At 39.6% G+C, this 23439-nt stretch overlaps 1 protein-coding gene across 3 annotated transcripts in view; it reads left to right on the forward strand.

Annotated features, from left to right (window-relative positions):
- sgsm2 (small G protein signaling modulator 2) overlaps nt 1-23439 on the forward strand; it is a 54935-nt gene that overhangs the window by 8922 nt on the left and 22574 nt on the right. For all 3 annotated transcript variants that reach the window (XM_057350707.1, XM_057350708.1, XM_057350709.1), the window contains exon 3: nt 20605-20773. In XM_057350707.1, the coding sequence (XP_057206690.1) occupies nt 20605-20773 (169 nt within the window). The remainder of the gene's footprint in view (nt 1-20604; nt 20774-23439) is intronic.

Below are 23439 nucleotides of genomic sequence, written 5' to 3' on the forward strand. Positions count from 1 at the left end.
TATGTATATATATATATATATATATATATATATATATGTATATATATGTATGTATAACTAGATGCCGCATTGTCCGCTGGATCGTACGTCAACGCAGCCGCCATATTGGTGAGGGCAAAAGCCGACTACAAAAACATACGAGTGAATGGTGGAGCTGCAGTTATCTGGATAAAAACACAACATCATTTTCATTTCTCAACTAATTTCAACACTTTTCTATTTACGTGGAGTACAGAAACGTTTTGGCTCCAGTTAAAGGTGGACTTGAAAATGTATTTATTGTTATACGGAACTGTTAAAACCCAGGCTTGTCAAGCAATCGTTTAGGCATAATTATTGTCTACACATCACTAATGTGAAATAAATTAAGGTAGATTAAATGCACATGATCAGAACACAGCTCGTTCACTTTAAAATCCTGGGAAAAATCAAAACAGTTACTATAAGACTATATAGGCTACTGCTATTTCATACTTGCAATGCACGGCAGTGTTATTTGATTTACTATATCGCATACATTATGTTTTACTGCTGGTAACGGGTTTACCGGATAAATAAAAGAACATTTATCGTCTAAAATTACTACAGAAAAAGCCATTTCCACAGTGAAAAATGATTCAAATATATCTCAGAAACAATCTCTAGGCTTCATGTCTGTTTTATTCTCGACTACTGCAACGTGGTTATTTATTCTGTTGCTTGTCTTGTCTACAACATATCACTGAACAGGGTGCCATCTAGTGGATTCTCACGAATAACAGGCACAAATAATGGATTTCACATTTCCTTATGACAACCATTAATTTTAAAGTAGCTATAATCGAGATACGAAGCATCTAGAGACATGATAAAGTTGTACTCTATACGTATATCATAAACCATTGAAATATGTTAAGAAATGTAAACGTGATTGTGCTTTTAATGCCGAAAAAGCGCAGCTCTCCCATTGGGTTCTGTGGGCTTTTAGTGCACTGTTGCCCTCACCAATATGGCGGCGCCATTGACGTATCGCAGCAGCGGAGCAAAGCGGCCAATGCAGCGTCTAGTTTTATATATATGTATATGTATATGTGTGTTTTGTCCCGACATGTTCACGTGGGAAAGTGATGTCTATGCATACCCTCTATAGCTGCCGTCAAATCCTCCTGGGGACTTCCTACTTAGTAAATTGTAATTACGATGTGAAATGCATTTGATGGATTTTGGTTGAAATTAAATGGATGTATTGATCAATTCCATGTGTCTTTTGTAGTTGTGTCAAAGATGCACATTAGGTGTGTATCATATGATATATCATATGATTAGGTATTGCACTGACAATAAACAGGTGATTCTTTATCAACCATCACCATATGCTTTGACATGATTCTTTAATTTACACACCCCCAGTCAGACCCACTGGTAATTATAATATGCTGGCGTTCATATCCTTTTTCTCGTTAATTTGATCATTTTGACATGATTTAATGGCATTGCATGTCTTTGCTATGGATTGATTTGAATCTTTCGGAATTATTTGGCCTCTCTGCTTTAAAAGTTTCAGCCTTGCATATTTTAAATTAACAAGTGGGTGGTGTCGGGGGTCAGCATGGCTCCATGCCGTGTACCCCACTGACAGATCAATGGGAATCAAATCACAGACCTTGTAAATCCTCCAGGTTCTGTTTGAAACCAGAGATTAGTGTGGGCAGGGTTAAAGGTGACCAGAGGGGGTGGAAACACAAATTGCTTTTTGCATATTTAAACCGTGTGCAGGGAATACATTACTTCTAGTTGGTTATTTGGTGGTATTAATAAATTATACTATAATAATTAGTCAAATCCCGCCGGATGCAGATGTTCCGCTCTCGTGTGCATTAAGTAAGGAATAATTGACGACGGGCCGTTCAATTATTCGAAAGGTAATGCACACCCCGAGGTAGTAATGCAGCCACGACGCGAAGCGGTGGTGTTACTACTCGGGTGTGCATTAACTTTAAAATAATTGAACGGACCGGAGTCAATTATTCCGCTTATACCACGGTTACCACACCACAGGACATTGTTCAAATGTTTAATTTCTACATTAGTCATGTTATCGCCTATAAAATACTGTTGATGGTAGGACTACTTTCTTGCGCATCTCATTTCAAGCGTCCGTTAGAGCAAACGGATTCGGAAGCTTGAGCCACAGCTACGTGTATGTGTGGGCGCGCGCGCGACAGACCGCGTATTTGCAGTAGGCTAATGTGACAGAAAAGCTGGTGATAATAAATTAGGCTATTTATTCCTCGTATTGTTTCTATCATCAGCAGGAAGAGGAAACGAACCAGTAGGCTATCAGTTATTTTATTTATTCGATTTCAGTATATGTATTTCTATATTGTTTTTGAAATGCTTTGTTTATTGAAACGAAACTTCACACGTTTCCATTAACGGTAAAGTTCGACATTTTAAACGTCAGATCAAGAGCAGGGTGCTGTGTGCGCTAATGGCCTGTAGGCTACACACTATAACCTTTCTGTTGTTTAAATTTGGCGAAGTGATATGGAACTGTATTGCGGTCAGCAGACCTGGAACACCTTCAAAGGTGTGCATTTAACTGAAAGTTAATGCATACCCATAGAACGTTTGTCAACCAATCAGATTGAAGCATTCAACAGCCCCGTGGTATAATAAAACAACAGTCATCAGCGAAAATGTAGTCTGTGTATGTGCAACTGTATATGCATACATCCCTTCTACATAATATGCGAAAAACAATATGGCAAATAACTATTATGCCAAAATACTAAGTATTAATGAATGCAACTGTTGAAATTCTGTAGTGTTGGAAACGGTGGATGCTCTGCTACACCATAAGGCCATGGAAGCTGTCAGATTATAAATGGTGGAGAGCTGAAAACTGGACAAACCCTTTCATGTTTCCAGAAGGGGTTAAATTGTATTTTTACCTGTAAATTGTTTTCGCAAATGTTATTATGTCATTGTTTGAATATCAAACATGGTCAAAGGGAAATGCCTTTATGGACAACGCATAATGTCCTTGACTTGACTGAGTTCCTAACTGTATTTATTCAGTAAATACTGTAAGGTACAGGAATTCGTGCACAACGTCACATCGTGTGACATCAAATACTTGCTGGATTGTGGAATGCAAACAATACCAGTAGGCTAGTCGAACAAGCAAAAAACTGATTTCTTTTTTTCCCGTCTTGTACAAAATAACTCCCCTCATGCCAGTCTGCATTTTTAAATCCCTTAACATCACACGGAGCCGAGATGAAGCGTTACAGTTGCTCTCGAACACCTGCGACACCATGAGCTAATCAGACATTAATAAGTGAATGAATAGAGTTATGAGTCATTTCTGTTTACCCAGCGTCCCTCACGATGAAACATCTCGTGAATGAGTCTTGCCTGAGACCCAGATTTAAATTAGACTACGAGCAGACTTTATTTGTGAAAAGCGCAGATGTTCGCTCGGATGTGGCCAAGAAGAATGTGGAATAGGTAGTACAGTATGTGTTGAAGATAGGATGCTCCATTTACCAATTAATGCGTAATCAACAGTCAGTTAAAAATATAGGTTTAAAAAATGTCCTCGGGGTGGAAGCCTATTGGATGGAACAGTGTTAATGTCTAAAAGGAACAGTTCACCCAAAAATGAAAATTCTGGCAGTCAATGGTGGCCAAGAACTGTGTGGTCACAATTCTTCCAAATATCTTTCTCTGTGTTCATCAGAACAAAGAAATGTATACAGATTTGGAACAACTGGAGTGTGAGTAAATGAAGACCGTTTTTATTTTTGGGTGAACTGTCACTTTAATGGTCATGGCACAAGTGGATACAGGACTGCGTTCTGTGTCCATGGCATCTTTATCTTCTAAAAAAGGTAACATCTGTCAATCTGTCATAGAGACAAGCTGTGGTCAGATGAAGTGCTCTGTAATTTAGTTGTCGATATGGGTTTTGCAATGACGGCAGTGTTTTCCATACATTGATTTATTCGTGACGGCTACACTATCAACACTGGCCGCCACAAATAGATTATTCATGATTCCCCTTAAAATTTTTATTTTACTAGAAATGCAGCTCCGCCCTCAACGCCAAGCGCCACTCTCTCACATAGTGAACGAATAAAAAATGTGTGGTGTTTTCAATATGCGTTCCTCCTTGTACTTGCCTTTTCACGTAAACGTCAACATCACAGATGTTACTGACAAAGAAGATGGCTGACCGAGTTTATCAGGACTTGACGAAAGGTTAGCAGTGTCTTCCACACATCTGCCACATACCCTTTCTCTATGTGCTCGGTGTGTCTGTGTGCAAGCTCTTTTTGCCTTCTACCAGTGAGTTTGGTGCGGTGTGTAGTTGTAACTCCGTGTAACAGTGTATTTTCCCATATTTCTGAATTTGCTCCAAATTGTCTGCGCTATACGCGATCTACAATAAAACTAACACTCGCACTTAAAATCAAAGAAGCGCTCATAATACAGCAACACATTGATGAGAGGAGCAACAACAGCATGAGGCAAATAAGTAATATAGCCAAAATCACCGCATATAGCCGCTCTTTAATGTAGATGTACAGTATGGTGATTTTGTCAGACGATGCTGTGTTTATAAATCAGGATCTTAGCAGCAGTTAAAGTTACAGCTGGTTGTATACGAGGTGTTATTGGGTCTTGTTTAGTCACTATTTTATATTCGTTTCATGTCTGACAACAGAACAGATAATATGTGAGAATAGCATTCAGTTGTAATAAAATACAGTATATTGTGTCAGAGCAGAGAGTAGAAGCGAAGCAGATTTCAAGTGCCAACACTAGAACAAACGCAAACATGACGTGATGATGTCACATATATGCTAATTAGGGTGTTACTAGGGATGGGGAGTCTACTCTAAAAGAGTCGATTCCTCGACTCTTAATGTCCCTAAAGTCGTAATCGACTCCAAGACAGGAATCGACTCTCGTCGACTCCGTAATTTTTAATGTTGTCATTGACTCAAATCGGTTAAATTGTCTTTGTGATTGGCGCAAAGCAACGAATAACATTTAAAAACCAATCAGGTAAAAGTCATACCTCCACTCTCTCTGATTGTACACGTTTACATCCGATCCATCTATTCTTCACCTTCTTCATCTTCACCTTCAAATTCTCAAATTCTTATTAAAAACTCTCCCATATTTCGTCTGTCACTCTTCAAGCTTTTATTTCTCTAAACGACTGTTAAGACTTTGTAAGTTACTTTAAATGAAAGCGAGTTTGTGCGCATACTGGACACAAATTAAAATCAAGTTTGTGGAAACAAATTATAAAGCGTTTCATCAAGCTTAAAAACGTAAAAAATCAGCAACAGCCAGGAAGTCACAAATCATATATTAAGTTCTTGTTGCTGGGTTATTATTATAGCATATTTGTTGGATTTAAAATGAAATGTTGATATTTTTAAATACTTTTTATTGTTAAATGCCCAACACAGAAAGGCAATGAGTTACATTAAGAAAAGAACACAAGGTAGGCTCAACGCCTTTTTTAAAATGTGTTGAACTTAGCCTAAACGAAAATAAATAAATAAATGTTTTAGGCTTGTTTAGCGCACATTTACGGAGCCTCAATTCAAAACAATGAAACGCGGTGTCTTTAAGTACAAAACATATTCATTTGTGTAACTGTAACTCTCCAAAATCGATGCAATAAAAAATGATAAAAATAATAAAGGAAATGAAATGTCTTAGCTTTACCATAAGTGTACAGCTATGGTTAGACCTGGACCTTCATGTCCTTGCGCTGCGTGCGCTTGGAAAACCACATCGGTTTAGGACCAGAAAGGAGTAACTGGTCTGGTGATGGTGTTCGTTGCACAAATGCATGAGTATTTGACTTTGGAGATTGGTTGCCAGCCCAAAGTTCCCAAGCTGAAGTTCATTCATTTATTTTATATTCGTATTCCTGAGCCCGTTTTGAATGACAATAAATGGAGTCGAAGTGTCGATTCCATCAACTCCAAAAGTGGGAGTCGAGAATCGGAGTCGACTCCAAAAAAACCCAGAACGAACACCCCTAGGTGTTACATCATGAGCGCCACAAGTCTCTCAAAATCCTGTGAGGAAACACTGAACAGATATCTGTATTTTGTGAGGAGAGTTCCCTGTATAATGCTCATTACATGAACATAAACCAATTTGCAGGCGACATGCAGCTGAAACGAAATTAACACTCTATTTTCCACAATATTTACTTAAAGGTCCAGTTGGAGGATCTGTTGACAGAAATGCAATATAATATACATAACTTTGTGTTCAGAGCTGGGCTCTAGACTCATTTTTCCCACTGGTCGCACTGGTGTGACCCACTTTCTCAGTTGGTCGCACCAACTTACAATAAAGACCTTGCATTACTACCTCAGTTGATGAATCGTTCTGTTATTTTGTCACTCTGTCTTTTAAAATAGTCGGCTATAGACCACTTCATATTTGCGCTTTAACACTTGTGAGCCCAATAAATCCAAAATAAATGCAAAGAAACTTTGTATTTGTTATTTTATACAGTTGTTATTATTTACTTTTATATTCAAGTTATACTGTATATTGGCTATGAAATGATCTGACACAAATATAACCTGTCACTCTTCACAATCCTCCTTTATTGCCCTCTTTGCAAAAAGCTGTAATTTTGCCACTGGCCTTCTTTATTTTTACCACATAAAATTAAATCTAATTAGCTAGCTCAAAACTCAAAAGTAACTCAGAACTAAATTATTATATACAGTATGTACTTTACTACACATTTTCATAAATAAACTTTAAATACTTAATCTTACTAACCACTCTTGTTAAATGGTCTAAGAACGCTTGTGTTCTGATGTGTTTTGTGTGACTGATTTGATAGGTTCAGTCAGTGAGTCTCGTGAGTTCAGAGTTTGATATATGAGTTGTTTCAACAAAATGAATCTGTTCAAATGAATCATTACGTCGCGAATCGGACATTAGCGGACATTGACGCGCTGTTTGTTTTTCACAGCTGTTAGGACATCGCAAAAGATAGAATTTAACACGGAAAACACTTCACTGGATAGGATTTTTCCTTTATGTCAGCTGCATGTGTGGAACACTTGTCAGGGAAGAAAAGGCAACATGTTTTTGAGCACATTCCCACCCAGCTGCAATTCAGGTAAAAATATTGTGATAAAGTGTGGTGTGAAAGTGTGGTAGTTGACGTATGTGTCTTAGGGGTAATGTGAGGGTGTGTGTGTCCTAATTGAAGTATACAGGTGATGTGGGTTAAATCTAGTAGGCTACTAAAAGGCTGCTTCAGAAGTCACGGGGACTGTTTTTGGTCAGGAGCTCTAAATTTGGGGGAGACGCTAAACGGTCGCTCGGGACAATTAGTGTCTCCGGCGGTGAAGACAGTCAGATAGTGGGAGGTATATGTTTTATGTAGTAGGGCGTGCTGTCGGCTAGGAGAGCTCCTGATTTTGCCATGTAAGGCAGACAATCTTGTACTACGTGAGCGGTCTCAAGCGAGTGTGTGCCTTTGAAGAATTAATTTGGTCTCAAGCGCGTGTGTGCCTTTGAAGAATTAATTTGGTCTCAAGCGCGTGTGTGCCTTTGAAGAATTAATTTGGTCTCAAGCGCGTGTGTGCCTTTGAGGAATTAATTTGGCATGTGCGACTCTGGATATAATCACCATGTCCTCACCAATTTTCGATTGGTGAGGACATCTGTGTGACGAGGACTTCTGTTGGACGAGGACACTTGTTTGGCGTGTGTTCCTAAGAGACTACAGTATTTGCTGCATTCCCTTCTATGAGTGTGAGCCCGGCTGTGGCGATCCTATGAATTAATGAGGGAAGTAATGTGTTTTATGATTTTAAAACTTTAATGTTGAATAAAGAATTGTGTACTAGTGCTATCCTGGTGTGTTGCTCTCTGCCTCTACAATTGTCGGTTGTTACACTGGTGGCAGCGGTGGGATTTAATCCCTAATAACAAGTGTCCTCGTCCAACAGAAGTCCTCGTCACACAGATGTCCTCACCAATCGAAAAGATGCAGCTGATTATATCCAGAGTCGCACATGCCAAATTAATTCCTCAAAGGCACGCATGCGGTTGAGACCAAATTAATTCTTCAAAGGCACACACTCGCTTGAGACCGCTCGCGTAGTACAAGATTGTCTGCTTTACATGGCAAAATCAGGAGCTCTCCTAGCCGACAGCACGCCCTACTACATAAAACATATACCCCCCACTATCTGACTGTCTTCACCGCCCGAGACACTAATTGTCCCGAGCGGCCGTTTAGCGTCTCCCCCAAATCTGAGCTCCTGACCAAAAACAGTCCCCGTGACTTCTGAAGCAGCCTTTTAGTAGCCTACTAGATTTAACCCGCATCACCTATATACTTCAATTAGGACACACACACCCTCACATTACCCCTAAGACACATAAGTCAACTACCACACTTTCACACCACACTTTATCACAATATTCTCAGAATGCGCCACGTGAAACATGGATTCTGTCTTCCGACCTTGCTTTTGATTAAAGTGTGAGGGAGAGAGACCGTTCAGAAACCGACGTGTTTGACTTCATTAAGCGCTGCGCAGAACGATCGGAATATGACATCAATGTTCCGTGAGAGCGTTTTAAAAGCATATGGTGCACTCTGTCCCGCAATGCTTTTATGCTGTTAGGTCTGCGCAACACCGTATGAAGTCAGACAACACACACTTTAGTTTGGAGACAGAGGGAATGCACGAGCTCTCTGCGTGCTCTTTCCTGCACAAATCACAAGCGCGTCATTCACTACTCATAAATCACATTAAATGTTAAAATAAATCTTTGGCTAGGCAAAGATTCGTTTTACGCACTCGCACCAATGCGACCCTGTGAAATATGACCTCGCACGTTTTAAAAAAACGATCGCATTTGCGAGCATTTTGGTCGCAGTCGCCCTGTTTATAGAGACCACAGAGACTGCAGGAGACTCAAGTGTACCACTGATTACTGTCTATCTCCATGACAACACACTCTTTCCATACAGGGATTTGTCCATGTAAGAGGCCATCACTTGCAAATTTACTGAAACACAGGCACAAATACTCTGTTATGTAACCTTCAGCTGCTGGACCTTTTTAGGGGTGTTTCTCTGATTGCACCCATTCTTCTCCACTTGTGGCCTGTGTGAGTTTCTGCACCAAAATAGTCTCCTGGCATCTCCTGTAGCAACCTGCCACGGTCCCTGACAGCGTAGTGCAGGTGCGACCCACCTAAACGACATCAGGTGTGCTTACAATCAATGAGATTATCCCTGTCATGATGCTGAAGAGCACACATATGCCCCCTTCTGACTCGCTGCACCAACTCTCTGATGCTGTCTGTGGGGGGCTATGCTCCAGGAAGCCAGGTGACATCTGACCTTCACAGCTTGAATTGCATTCGGGTTGTACAGTACGTTCTACTCTTGAACAGGATCAACGTCACATTCTGGTTGATTTCATCAGCTGGGAGACTAAGCAGAGAACCGCTCGATGTTAGATGACGTGGGTTCTGGAGAGCTGTCCACAGGGGGTGATGGGAAAACCTGTCTCAGGTGTCTTAAGAGATGTTTTCTTTGTTAGTTATTTGTGTTGCCCTTTGGGGCTTGTGGCTGTTTTTTTTCACCAGGGATGTGTAGTCATGATCAGTATATAGCTATCGGAATTATGTGTGTTCTGACCGTCACCTACGTTGTCCTAAATTAACATCGAACAAGTGGAAATGGCAAGTTAATTTGGGAAATTGTGAGTAAATAAAAATAAGTTTATACATTTGTTTGAAAGGAAATGGTAACAACAAAAGTGCAACAAAATAAGTGATCTCATTTAAAGACCTTTGGGGCGGAGAATACTTTTTGTTTTCGAATTTTATTTTTGTCCTTCCGACTTCGTAACGTTTGGGCCAAATTTTGTTTGAAATTACATCACGGTTCATTATTCTATTTTGTTTGAACTATACTGTTGCCTTTACTGTTGATTATGTATCATGCTATGAATTGCTCTGTTTGTCACAAAACTCCAAAAAAACAGCTAAATAATTAAATTTTCTATATTGTTTTGCTTTATTATAAAAACATAAAAAAGAACATAAATAACAAAAAATAATTAAAATATTGTAATCGTACAGTATAATGATACAAACTATAGTTTCATGGCAGGTGTGGCAAAAAATTATTTTATTGGATCCTGGACCTTAGCTGCTTAAATAAGTACATACATTAAGATTTATCTTAAGCTTTTTAAGTCGCTCTGAAGACAACCTTTTTACTGATTCACTGAAGAAAAAAACTAGTTGGATTTACTAATTTTTTTGTGTAAAGTGTTTGCACACCGTTTTTAAAGTAAAATTTAATTAAAAAATTTTGCAAGTTAACACAAAAGATTTAGTAAATCCTACTAGTTGACAGTGAGGTCTGAAATTGCATGCAGTCGCAAACACGTCCAAAAACAAACACCTGTTTAGCAAACATCTTTTGAGTCACAATTACAGTTCTCAAACCATCTGGCTTCATTAAAGTCCATCCTGTCTCTATTTCTGAAGATGCGTCTCTCATCCCTCCTCAAATCTTACATTCCCTCACGTCAGCTGGACATGAATCTCAAAACTCCTCTGCAAGTTTTCGATATTCTACTTTTGTACTTGCACTGATTTTGTGCTGCTGGACTAGCTGATGTCGTTTTCCTTAATTAGAGCCGCGTGTTCGAGAGGTAGCGCGTATGGATTGACCTCCTGCTGGGAGGCGCGCTTTTTTGGGAGTGAGAGGATCTAGCATGTGTGTTTCCTGTGGAGCGCGGAAAACAATGTAAACAAAACTCTCTTTTTCTTGTGATGAAGAACAGAATGAAAAGGAATGGAAAAAGTGCTAAAATAAGACCCTTATTAAAACTCACTAATAAAATGACCTAGATAAAAACATGACAGAAACACTTCCTGAGGTATTTCTGTTTAAGTAAATGTCAACATTATCATTGTTTACATTTAGTCTTTTCTTGAGCAGATGTTTGATGACTAGTCAGTCCCCACTTAGTCTCAGCAGCTGTGGCCGATTGAACCATCCATGTGTTTCCTAACAGCTTAGGCAAAGAAACTGTTGATCATGTAAACTTACTCTTTCACAGAGTTGATAGAGGAAAACGTGAGCAGATTGATTTCCATTCAACCTGCCCGTCTAATTCCAGAGAGATTAGATGAAACTCCAGTTTGACATCACTGCTGTATCTTTCAGAGAAGAGTTTGCTGGTCAATATTTAATCACCTGTGTGAGAGGGAATAAATGCATGTTTGAAACACCAAGAGTAACCAGAATCAAACCCTAGCTGTGTTGAATTCGAGCTCTTACAGTATTTGGGTGATTCTCATGAAACCACTGAAACATCATGGCAGTAAAGATTTTGAGTATAAAACATATAATTCGGTAACCCAAAAATTTATCATAATCAACAATTGTGTTCTCTACCTTGCACAAAGCATGATGGATAGGCTATACTGTATGTATTTTGTGTACTGTATGGCCTTTTCTGCTGAAACTCTCATTACCGTAACACATCCCAATTTGTCTAAGTGCATAATGTGAAATGAAGATATTCTGAATAAAAACAAATGGATGTTCTACTAGATATTCTCAAATAACAAAAAATGTAAAAAAATCATTGCAGAATATTCATGTATAATAAAAATAAAGAAATGGTGGACAAAAGAAGTGTCCATGACTGATATCCTCTGTAACATTTTTAAAGGACTGTTCACACACACACACACAAATATATTTACATTAAGTTTGTGTGATTTTATGTGAAGAAACAAATCTACCAGTACCTTTCAAATGGCTAACAGGTTAACAGATTACTTTGTTTTTCTAGTTAAACTGCGTTCACAGTTTTTTTTCATTCTCATTACCGATACCGGTAGTTTAAAGGTGCCGTTTGTAACAATTTTGCAGTAAAATAGCCAAAAAACCACTAGGCTAGTGTTTTATTTTGTTCAGCTGAGTACGGAGTAATGTTTCCAACTACTTGTAAATCGTGAGAAAATCGCAATTCTAAAAAGTGACACGGGGCTGTGTAGTCGCCTGTCAATGGCGTCATATCCTCGTTACCCTTTGTTACCGCCTTTACTGACGTAGAAACCGCATGACAACAGTGTCATGGACAAATGCGGAAGTATAGTTTCTAGCAAGCAACTAGCTTGTTTCGAGCAGTCACTTATTTATGGACCACAATTATTCGCATCATTTATAAAACTTAACCTCATCCTCTAACATGATTTCTCATTCATGTCTGATTGATGGCCATCAGCGGTGGAGTTGAAGACAACAGATCCCTTCATTCCACGCTCCTTCACAGCGTCATCAAGCTACGGCATTGTTGTTGTTTTGATCGTGTGCCCTAGCAGCGGTTTTAACAAATTGCACCTTTAACTTTCAGTAAAAGTTTTGAAATTAATACTTTTAAACATATCATACTTTGTTTTTAATGAATTAAAAGGAAAAGTGTGGATGCGAGTGTTTTTAAAAAAATTGTGTTTGACATCTTGAAACCAAGATTTTGTGAGAATCACCTATTATTTTACACACACAGTGCCATTTAAAAGTCTACTTAAACCTCTAAAACTAAAAAGTCTACTTAAAAATAAACGTCTATTAAAACTCAGAATGGACAGATTGTCGTACAGTGTTTACAAAATATTAGGTTTTGTTTGGATTAAGAAATTTGAAGATTTGGTGTCTTAGAATATAATACAAGCATGTTATTGCAAAGACTGAAAATACTTGTTACTGTTGATACTGTTTCTCCAATCCTTAGACTGAATTCAGCCATGTGAGGTTTGTTTGGCTCAGAGTTACCGGTTTGGAATGATGTGACATGTACGATTATTAGAGTATAAGAAACAGGTGTCCAGAGACCAATGCAGTATAAACCAAGCGTGTACTGTGTGTGTCTTGATGCTGGGTTACAACACGTGTATATCAGAATCAGAATCAGAAGAGAGTATTTGTGTGAAAGGTTTATATAGATTTTGTTCGATTTTTCAGTGACAGAGGAATGGGCTGTTTTTACACTTTCACAACAGATGCTTCTATAAATAGTGGTGTTTCTGTTTCAACTCGTTCTCACCTCACAGAAATAGCAGGGCACTTCTGATGGCACCGGTATTGCCAGTTTTACTAACGTTTATACATCAACACAGCAAAACGGTTTGACATCACAGCTATTATTGTGCTGAAGTTCTGGTTTGTCTCAATGCTTCTTGTCCAATATTTTTTAAAATAAAGGTTCTTCATGATACCATGGAGGAACTATTTTTGGCTGTATGGTTCTATAAAAAGATCTGTTTCCCAAAAGGTTAGTGGAAAATTGTTATTTAGACATCAAAAAAGTAACAAAGACATGGTTCTTATATGAGTGAATGGTTCTTTGGGAAACCAAACATGGCTCTTCAATGGCATCACTGCATACACTGTAAAAAAATTCCTTTAAAAAATTACATTTTTTGGCAGATGGGGTGCCTGAAATATACCGTATTTTCTTTCCTGTAAAATTATGGTTTTCATGGTTTTCTTGTAACTTTTTTTAACCGTACTTCAAAAATAAACCGTACAAAAAAAATCCTGTTAAAGAAAATTCTCCTGCAGCTGGGCTGCCAGAAATATACCATAAAAATAAAAGTTTTCCCCATAAAATTACATGTTTTTCTTGTAAAAAAAAGGTTTTCTGTAACTTGATGGGTTTTGAACATATATTTTTTTTAATATTTGAAAAATCAGTAAAAAATCTGTAAAATTACGCTTTTCTTAAACTGTAGCATCCTTACGAGTGTAAATGGATATCTGCATTTATAATAAATTCATATAAAATAAATAATAATCAAATGAAATCAATCAAATTGTACAAACTGAAATATGCACCCATATGGATATTGTTGTTTGTTATTCAGACGTCTATGTGGACATGCTATTACCATAGGAGCAAAGCATGTGGACAGATCCACAGAGTCTACACCGAGGCACAAAGATCAGGCCGATTAATAAATAGAGCAGTGCTAAGTCCCTCTGCTTCCAAACCAACACGTGTGCCAGAGACCGATGACTCACCGTATATCTCCGTTTCTCTGTCCTCATTTCTTCCAACTCTATTAAGCCCTTGTTTTGGGTCTGTTGTTTCTCTTTCCCCTCATTTCCTTACTATTCATCACTTTAACTCCATCTTTCTTCTGCTACTCTTTTCATTCCTTGTCTAATCTTCTCTTCTATAGTCTTCTAACACTTTCGCAAGCCCCTCTGCCACCCACACGTTCTCCACAGCTGCCGAGTCCCCCTGTAATGCAGTTCATTACTGTCTGTTACTGTGACTCACAGCTTGACTGCACAGTCACAGGTGGGTCCCCCTCCAGCACAGTGTACAGACCCCTGAGACCACCCTCCCACCACTTCAGAGATGATAGTGGCATTGATTACAGCCATCGATCAACACATGATGCGGCTTCATGCAGGTGCATGTGGCTTGATCATTCCCATTCCCAGTGATTTTTGAATGTAACTTTTTAAAGGGGTCAAATGACAGGGCTAAAACGAATATTATCGTTTGTTTTAGATGTAATGCAATGTGTATACACGATTTAAGGTTAAAAAATGCTGTATTTTCCACATACCGTGCATGTTTGTATCTCTTCTTTGCCCCGCCTCTCTGAAACGCGCAGATTTTTTTACAAAGCTCATCGCTCTGAAAAGCGAGGTGTGCTATGATTGGCCAGTTAACCAGTGCGTAGTGATTGGTCGAATACTGCAAGCATGGTGATCGCGGTCATTCTAGTCTATGCTTGTGTTTACACCAGACGCGCCGTGGCACGTTTCAAACGCGTCCCAGAAGCGGCTCTCCGCTCCGCTTCTCTAAAGATAGGCGCCTAGGTAGCATTTTCATTGGCCCGCCGTGGAAGCCTATCCCTGATTGGTTGACTACTTTTGACAGCCTATAATGCCTGGAACACACAGGAGGACCTCTCGAGAGCAAGAGTACCAAAGGATACGTGGACGTACGGCACGCATTTTGAGTGCGCACACGCTCACTGAGCGAGAGGAGAGAAAATTCATAAGAGAGCAGCGTATAATTGAAAGCGCGCGTCCAGTTTTGTGCATGAACAAAGGAAATCGGCGTGCGAGTGGAGAGATTCGTGCGCTCGTATTACAAGAATGCGCTCTCGCCTTGTAATTATGCGCTCGCGACATTTGTCATTAAAATAACGCCATAGAACCGGAGCGAGACAGAGCGATCGCTCCGGCCTTTGGATAAAAACCCGCTCCGCGCTCCGACTATATTTCGCACGCTCCGCTGACATGCTCTGCCACGAACTGACGTGGATTGTCTGGGTGAGCATTAGTGATGGGAAGTTCGGATCATTTTACTGACTCGGATCTTTGAGTCTCGTTCAGCAAAATGAACGAATCTTTTTTCGAGTCATATCGTTCATTTCGTTCATTTTAGCAAAATATAATTAAAATGTTACATGTTACTTTCCTAACACATCTACTACTTATGCAAACATTGATCACATTACAAACAATACAAAACTATAATGCTATAAGAAACAGAAAAGATTAATTCATTGTTTACCTGGGTCTTTAGTCTATGATTAGCTCACCACACCTCTTATCTGACAAGTCCTCGGGTTTGATTCGTTCGTTCACGACGTGACAGCTTCGTAAGCTAAACCAATGCAGTCAGAGCCGGAAAGAGAATTGATTAGTTCACCTCTTGAGTCTTCGGGTTCGAGTCGTTCGTTCGTCACGTGACAGCCCCCTACGCTTTACCAATGCAGTCTGAGCCGGAAAGAGAATTGATTAGTTCACCTCCCGAGTCTTCGGGTTTGAGTCGTTCGTTCATCACGTGACAGCCCCCTACGCTTTACCAATGCAGTCTGAGCCGGAAAGAGAATTGATTAGTTCACCTCTCGAGTCTTCGGGTTTGAGTCGTTCGTTCATCACGTGACAGCGTCGTAAGCTAAACCAATGCAGTCAGAGCCGGAAAGAGAATTGATTAGTTCACCTCTCGAGTCTTCGGGTTTGAATCGTTCGTTCTTCTTGAATTCCAGTACAGGACTCATAGAATGTTGCGCAATGCGCATGCGCGACTGAATGAATCTCTCCCTAAGACGACTCGCTCTTCCCGAGTCACATTAAAGATTCGTTCAAAATGAACGAATCGTTGAAGAACGACCCATCACTAATGCACATACCTAGTTTGACAGGCAAGCAAATCACCCGATCATTGCAATCGAACCGAATGCTGGACATACATAGCGCATCTCCCAGAAAACATTTATATATGTAAATATATTTGGAACGTTTTATTTACTGATTGCTGTCAGCCATAGACTTTCAACCAGCACAAAAAAAGAATCGCCAACTCTGCTTTTAACAACTAATTTACCTAGGGACCTGCTAAGACTGACACGCAATGTACGCTTTTCAACAACAGATTGATGTAAGTTACACGTGCACACAAGAAATTCGTATGATCCAGTGGTCACACATCAGGGCACGCAGGATAAATATAGCGACCTTACCTTTTCAGCCCAGCTTCAATTCTTAAGCTCGATGCAATTCCTGCGTAACAGTTAATTATCTGTGCAATAAAACTCTACTTCTAATTACATGTTTTTTTCCTGATAATACCAGCCAGGACAATTTGCTACATATCCCATGAAACATTGTGTGCTGGTGTCTCGTCTCGCGAGAGTTTCATAGCAAGTTTTTCTTATTGAACAGGGTAGGTTAAAGCCTACGTTAGTTAAAGTTAAACATAAGAAAATAATCTACCAGTCGTCGTTTTTAATAATGTATTACCTTTCTCATTACTGCCATTTTTCAGTAACGTTCAAAAAGTGGTGGGGACAGAATCGACTTTGGCAAAAAGTGGTGGGGACATGTACCACCCAAACCTCCCGCAAATTACGCCCATGTTCTTCACTAAGATGTTTGTAGAGTGTGACAAGCAGCAGTCATATAGGATAAAATTGAAAATGCATAATGCACACAGCTTAACACATGTTGCACTTTTCTTTCTTAGGTCATGTTTCATCTTACTTACCAGAATAGCAAGTGACACCCCCTCCGAAAGCAGTGCTTCGCTCTGTCAGAACACTCTTGTGTTCTTTAAAGGCTACAGTTAATTGTGCTACTAGCCTAATTCGATTTTCTGAAAGCTCTGTGGCAAAAAGCTCAACCAAACTGTCCCTCTCCCATCTAATGACTTCTCAAAGTCGTCCAGCCTTATAAAACATGGGAGGATTTTAGTCATTAACGCTCCGTTATGACTTACGCTTTGAGATGTTAAACTGCAGCACATGATTTATGAGAGGTAACGTCTAATATGTTCCTCATCAAAGGGGGGGTGCCACAGTGTTTCATGCATTCTGACTTCTTTACAATGTTAAAGGTGCTGGCTTCTCATGCTTGACATGGTCAAATTGTCAAAAAACGAGTTGGATGTATGTATTTCTGTGCTCGATACACTCCCCCAGTGTTCGTATAGGTATCGGAACGTTTTTTTCGAACATGAAATTCTGTTTCGTAACAACTTTTCTTAATCCCTTATTTGACAATTCTCCCGGAAAAGCACGTCCATGCGAAAACCAGGTAGAGTAGGAGAAAGAGAGCCATCAATGTGCTCCTTTGTTCGTGAGGTTCAGCTGTGTTTGTTTGTTTACTGCATTTCGGTGAGGAATGTTATATAAATGGTGGATATAACGCTGGATTTGCAGATCGTTTGAAACTAATAGATGGAGCGGTCCCAGCGCTAAAAGATGCCGGTCATGAACCGCACGCGGTAAGTGAAAATGAGTCATATGTCTGTGTTTTGTTGGCAATCGGTGCTTACGGGCATAAGATGCACCACATGAACTTATTGTGAATCAACATTTTTGCAGGGATAATGCTATGATGTATTGTGTGCTCGCACTTTAGTTCCCCCCACGCATTCAGTAGGTCACTTGTTTTCTGAAATAATCGTACAGCTGGATCTGTCTTTTAAATGTCTTCGAAGATACGAAGTATGCAATACTACTCTAGAGGTACTCAATATTAATATGAGATTAGATACAGTATACTACGTGATACGTCCAACTCGTTTTTTTAACAAGCTGACCATGGTAAGCATGAGAAGCCAGCACTTTTAACCGTGTAAAGAAGTCAGAATGCATGAAATAGCATGTTACCCCATCTTTAAAGAACATAAAATAGTTACTATATTTTAATTTTCATGTGCCCATTTATGAGGATTATGGACTGGTATGGATGTGACAATTCACTTCTGACATTTGCATTGCATTGCCTGTATAATAAACAAACATTTTCTGATTGTGATAGGTTGTGATAGTGTCTTTCTTGTTGCACAGGTTTTTTTCTATTAGTAAATACAGATAAATTATTTAATGCTGGTTAGGACATGTTGTTAGGACAAGAATATATCATGTTTATATGCGTTTGCTTTACCAGTTTCATGGTTTCAATATGTACTTTGATGTGAAAACCTGTGCAAATGCGTGTTTGCAGTAAGCGTGAGGACAGAGTTGCTTGTGGGTGTTTGCATGCAGGGGGTGAGCACAAAGAGAGCATGTTCAGTGTCTCCTTGTTTGTTGCTTTCTGGATGGTGGCCCACAGGAAGTGTCATATCTAAAAAGGCCATTCAGGGAAGGAGTTGCTTTTTTAGGAGAGGACCATTTACAGTCTCCGGGGGAAGCACTTAGATGATTCATCTTGAAAGAGGGGCGTGGCCTACTCGTTTTAAACTGAGGTGTGACTTGCTGAGAGATGTATCGTGATTCTCCAAAGAGATAGCTGGATGAAAATCCCTCTTGAATTTACTTGTGCACACATTTGCAGCTCATTGATCATAAACCTCTCTGGATAATCCGCTTGCATCTTCTCCTTCGTGAATTTTATGTGCTTTTTTCAAGTGTCAAACAGGCCCTTGCAGGAAAACTCGGAAGCAGAAGTGCGTTTAAGCTGCATCTCCCGGTGGCGCAAGCGAAGCAATAAAAATGCTATTACCGCCATAAACATCTGATTGCTTTCTACAATGCAGTCGATTATGTGGCTGCGACAGGACCTCGATTCCACCGAGATATTGATAGCATCAATCACGCGGCTGCTCGGCATTTTACACAACTGTCAGAACGGATGCAAATCTCACCGCTGGCCTTTCATTTCCATCATGTAAAAAATAAACTTTATTTCATTTGCCGAGCAAGTCTTCTCATGCTTCTTGATTCATGTCATATCGTGAGCAGTTGGGTGCTTGTCAGGAGAGACAGACAGACACATTAGTTGTGTTTTGTGCCACGATGAACATCTGTTCCATCCTTCATTGCTAAGATTGGTGGTTTGGGCCGGGGAAGCGGTTGGCTTTGTTTATTTGTTTTCGAAGTGAGACGCTTCGGGGGGCTGTAGATTAGCAGAACTATTCGCAGTAACAGGCAGTTTGACTTTGTGAAATATTTCACTTTGCTTCAGGAAACAGTGGTAAATCCTATTGCCGGTTGCAGCTGTGCTCCTGTCATGGGTGTTTACCTCACAAAAGGAGAATGAGTATGAGACAAAGGGCACACTGGTAGTTTTTCAGAAGTAGATATCCATTGTTTTTTTTGTCAGACATATGGGTTTTTAACGATAACGTATACCTTTCAGTCAGACATATACTGCTTCTGTAGAAGCCAAGTCAATGTGATTTCAACAAAAATGTTTCAAATTCCCACCCAGTGAGGCGCTTCCCTACCCATTCTTCTAGTCGCCTCTTTGGATGAACCCATGAGAAAAGTCGCCACTATCATGGAAACAAGAACTACCACAAAAGAGCTCAGCACCAATCTCCCAAATCAATAGTTGTCTTTTTAATTCTGTTGCATAGTTCATTGCCCCACAAATCAATTTAAAGGGATAGTTCACCCCAAAATGAAAATTCTGTCATCATTCGCTCACCCTCATGTTGTTTCAAGCCTGTATAATTTGTGTTGTTCTGCTCAACACAAACAAAATATTTGCAAAAATCTTTGAAACAAACAGTTCTGGGGCACTATTGACTTCCATAGTAGAAAAAAATCTACTATAGTCAATAGTGCCCCAGAAATGTTTAGTTTTCCACATTCTTTAAAATATCTTCTTTTGTGTTTTACAAAACAAAGAAATGTATGCAGGTCTGGGACAATTTGAGGGTAGAAATGGGTGACAGAATTTTCATTTTCGGGTGAACTACTGTTCATCTGCGTTTTTGCTGAATGTCAAGTTTGTAATGCTGTCATTCATTTTGGAGCTGGTGGGTTTGATTCATGGCTTGAATTTCTTTATTCTAAGAATCCCTGTGGAGAATATGAATGTCAAAATATCAACACCATTGGAAAAAGCAGGTCCTCTGTTGCTACCACAAAAATAACTAACCTGCATCATGCAACATTTCTTGGGAAAGATGGAGAAAAATTGACACGTAGCAGTTTGGAATAAGATGCTAATAGTATATTCATATATTTTATGTGATCCCTCGGCATACTTCTCCATACTAACGCCTCCCTCTATGTTCCTCACACCTGCAGGTTCCATTGAGGCTTGCTTAAGCCACCTGCTGAAGCGACGAGCCGCTGGGTTCCTCCGCAGCGATAAGATCGCCGCCCTCTTCACCAAGATCGGCAAGGTGAACGCCACGGCGAGCGAGGTGTGCCGCAAGGTGCAGGAGCAGCTACAGCAGCAGAGCGAAATCGCCAGGTCCTACTTCTTCTCTCTTTCCATTCCCATCAAAATTAAAATGGACTTTCTTCTTACATATTCCGCAGATCTTCTGTGCATGTTATATGGACAAACCCTTCACAGTCTTTACGATTGAAAATCTTCCTAGTCTTGCTAAATTGAACATACAATGTTTGGAAAAAGCCCGAGTTTTTTTAGGGAGTCTGCGTGCAATTGACTTGTGATTGTCAATGCACATTAAACTGGGAGAAAATACTTCCACGCTTCACCTATTAACAGTCTCTTATTGCTGTGCACTGTAAGTAGAGAAGTGGGGAAATAAGGCAAAGAAAGGCAATTACATGAAACGATCATATTAGCTGTGCATTGTGACTGATAAAATGTTCAGACAATGGTGCAAGCAGGAAGCAGGATTATAACTGGTGTGCGCTGAGAGATTTGCTGCTTTGCCAGGCTTTAAACAGCTGACTGGCTCTCGAGCGCTCTAAATGAGAGATGGTTTGGGCGGATGCTCCAGGGCTTCGCTTGGCTCCTTATTTTCCCATTATCTCTCCATTAGCAGAACTACATGGCCAATGTGCCACTCGAGAGAGGACCGCTTTTACCTAATAGCGACAATCGCTATGTGACTCAACGTCTCTGTTGTGGTCAGAGATTAGTTCAAGTCTTTCGCGTGTCTTCTTACAGTAGCTAGCTACACACTCACACCGGAGTGCAGTTTTGTGGTGTTTCCCTGCCTGTCCATTTGTATTACCCCTCCCCCATTGCTGCACTCTTGGTTTCTCATGTTGCCACAGCAACACCATGGCGTCACCATCGCTAGAGCAACAAGATGCTTGCAGGTTATTGAATACCCCTAATCACATTGATTCAAAGCTCAAACTGATTTAAATCAAATATATTATAAACAATATCAGGGGTCTCATAAATAACCCACATATGATTACTCTCTTGTTCAAGGGAGCCGTTGCACTGGAAATGCTTTTGTACTTCATTGCTTCATTGATTTTATTGATGCCGTCGTCTTCCGTTGCATTCAGAAGCTCAGTGCCGGCCGTATATAGTTCCTTTATAAAGCAAAGGGGTGGGACTAAATTACATTAACATTTCCAAATTTGTGTTGTGGCTTTTAGTACATCTGTTTGCTTTAAAGACATCTACTGTATATGCTAATGTGATTTATAATAGCTAAAGTTTTTAAAAATGCATTTAAAATTTGACTGATGTTTTTGTAAGCGCTAATATTTAAATACTTTTTAATATTATTGTTTCTTTTAAATTTCACAGTGTGTAACTGGCCCTACTCATATACATGGCCACTCTCTTGATTTGGTACTGTGTATGGGTACTCCATTGTGCAATATGCAGATCTTAGATAATTGTTTTTCCTATCATAAGCCTATTATATTTAATATTTCCCTTTCCTGTGGTCCCTCACACAAAAAAGATACTGCACGTTATGCTCGTGTGATTACACCGAACACAATGATTTTTCATTAGCATTTAAAGATTATCCATTAATTGACTCTATTGAATCTTCGTCTGTGTTAATGGAGCCAGAAGAACTGCTTGATTTGTTCAATAATGCTTGTTCTGATATTCTTGACCATGTTGCGCCATTCAAATTAAGGAAGCCAAAGAGACAAACTCAGCCATTGCTAAATGATAATACGCGGTTTCTTAGGAAGGTGTGCAGGAGAGCGGATCGAAAATGGCAGAAAGATGAGCTTCAGGTATCATATGAGGTTCTAAGGGAGTGTTTAGGTAAATATGAAAATGCAGTGAAATTATCAAGAGCAGAATATTTTTCATCGGAAATTACACGCAATGTTCATTGTCCACGGGTACTATTTAAAACTATAAATGCGATTATTAAACCAGAATGCAGCACTGGCCCTGATCCATCGGCTGATATTCGTGAAATGTTTTTAAATTTCTTTAAGAAAATCGATGACATAAGGCTGTCGATTATACCATCACTATTTGATATTATTTCTGTAAGAACTCCATTGCCTCACAGCTGGCAATCACAATGGCTTCATGATTTCCTGAAATCATATTTTTTAATCATAAAACAAAGGCTTAAATTAGATATGTGAGAGGAAAGCGATCGCACCACGCTGTCAATCCTCCTTACTGACCCTTATTTCTCATCAAAGCATATAGAGAAACAGTTAAACTAAAAACACATCATATTATATGCTTATATTGAGCAGATATAAGGGGAACACGAGCGTTTTTTGAAAATGTTTGTTCGTGAGTATATTTAATATAACGTACTTGCAATTGCTACACTTGTGCTGCTGTTCAGCCACGAGGTGCACGCTCCCATTGCGACGGGAAAGAAATATGTAACGTAACCGCTCATGCGCGAGACGCACGCAGACATCCAAACGCCTCCGTTTAGCACATGTTTGTATAGAAAAATTATGATAAAGTAGTGCCGCGGCATAGAAAGACTCATTCTGTGTGAATGGCCGGTCACAGTGTAACAGTGAAAAGGGACCCCACTGAAACAGTGTCGCGCTTTGCCGCATTCAGCACGTTGTTTAAGCGACATACACTGGTAATGCGGTATATTAAAAATTCATGTCATAACAAAAATACACATCGGTATTCGGTATGAACCTGTATATCGCCCAGCACTACTGTCAGATTTGCACAAAATTTGGTATACAGCATCT

Source organism: Triplophysa rosa, linkage group LG14, assembly GCF_024868665.1.
Source record: "Triplophysa rosa linkage group LG14, Trosa_1v2, whole genome shotgun sequence".
NCBI lineage: Eukaryota > Metazoa > Chordata > Actinopteri > Cypriniformes > Nemacheilidae > Triplophysa > Triplophysa rosa.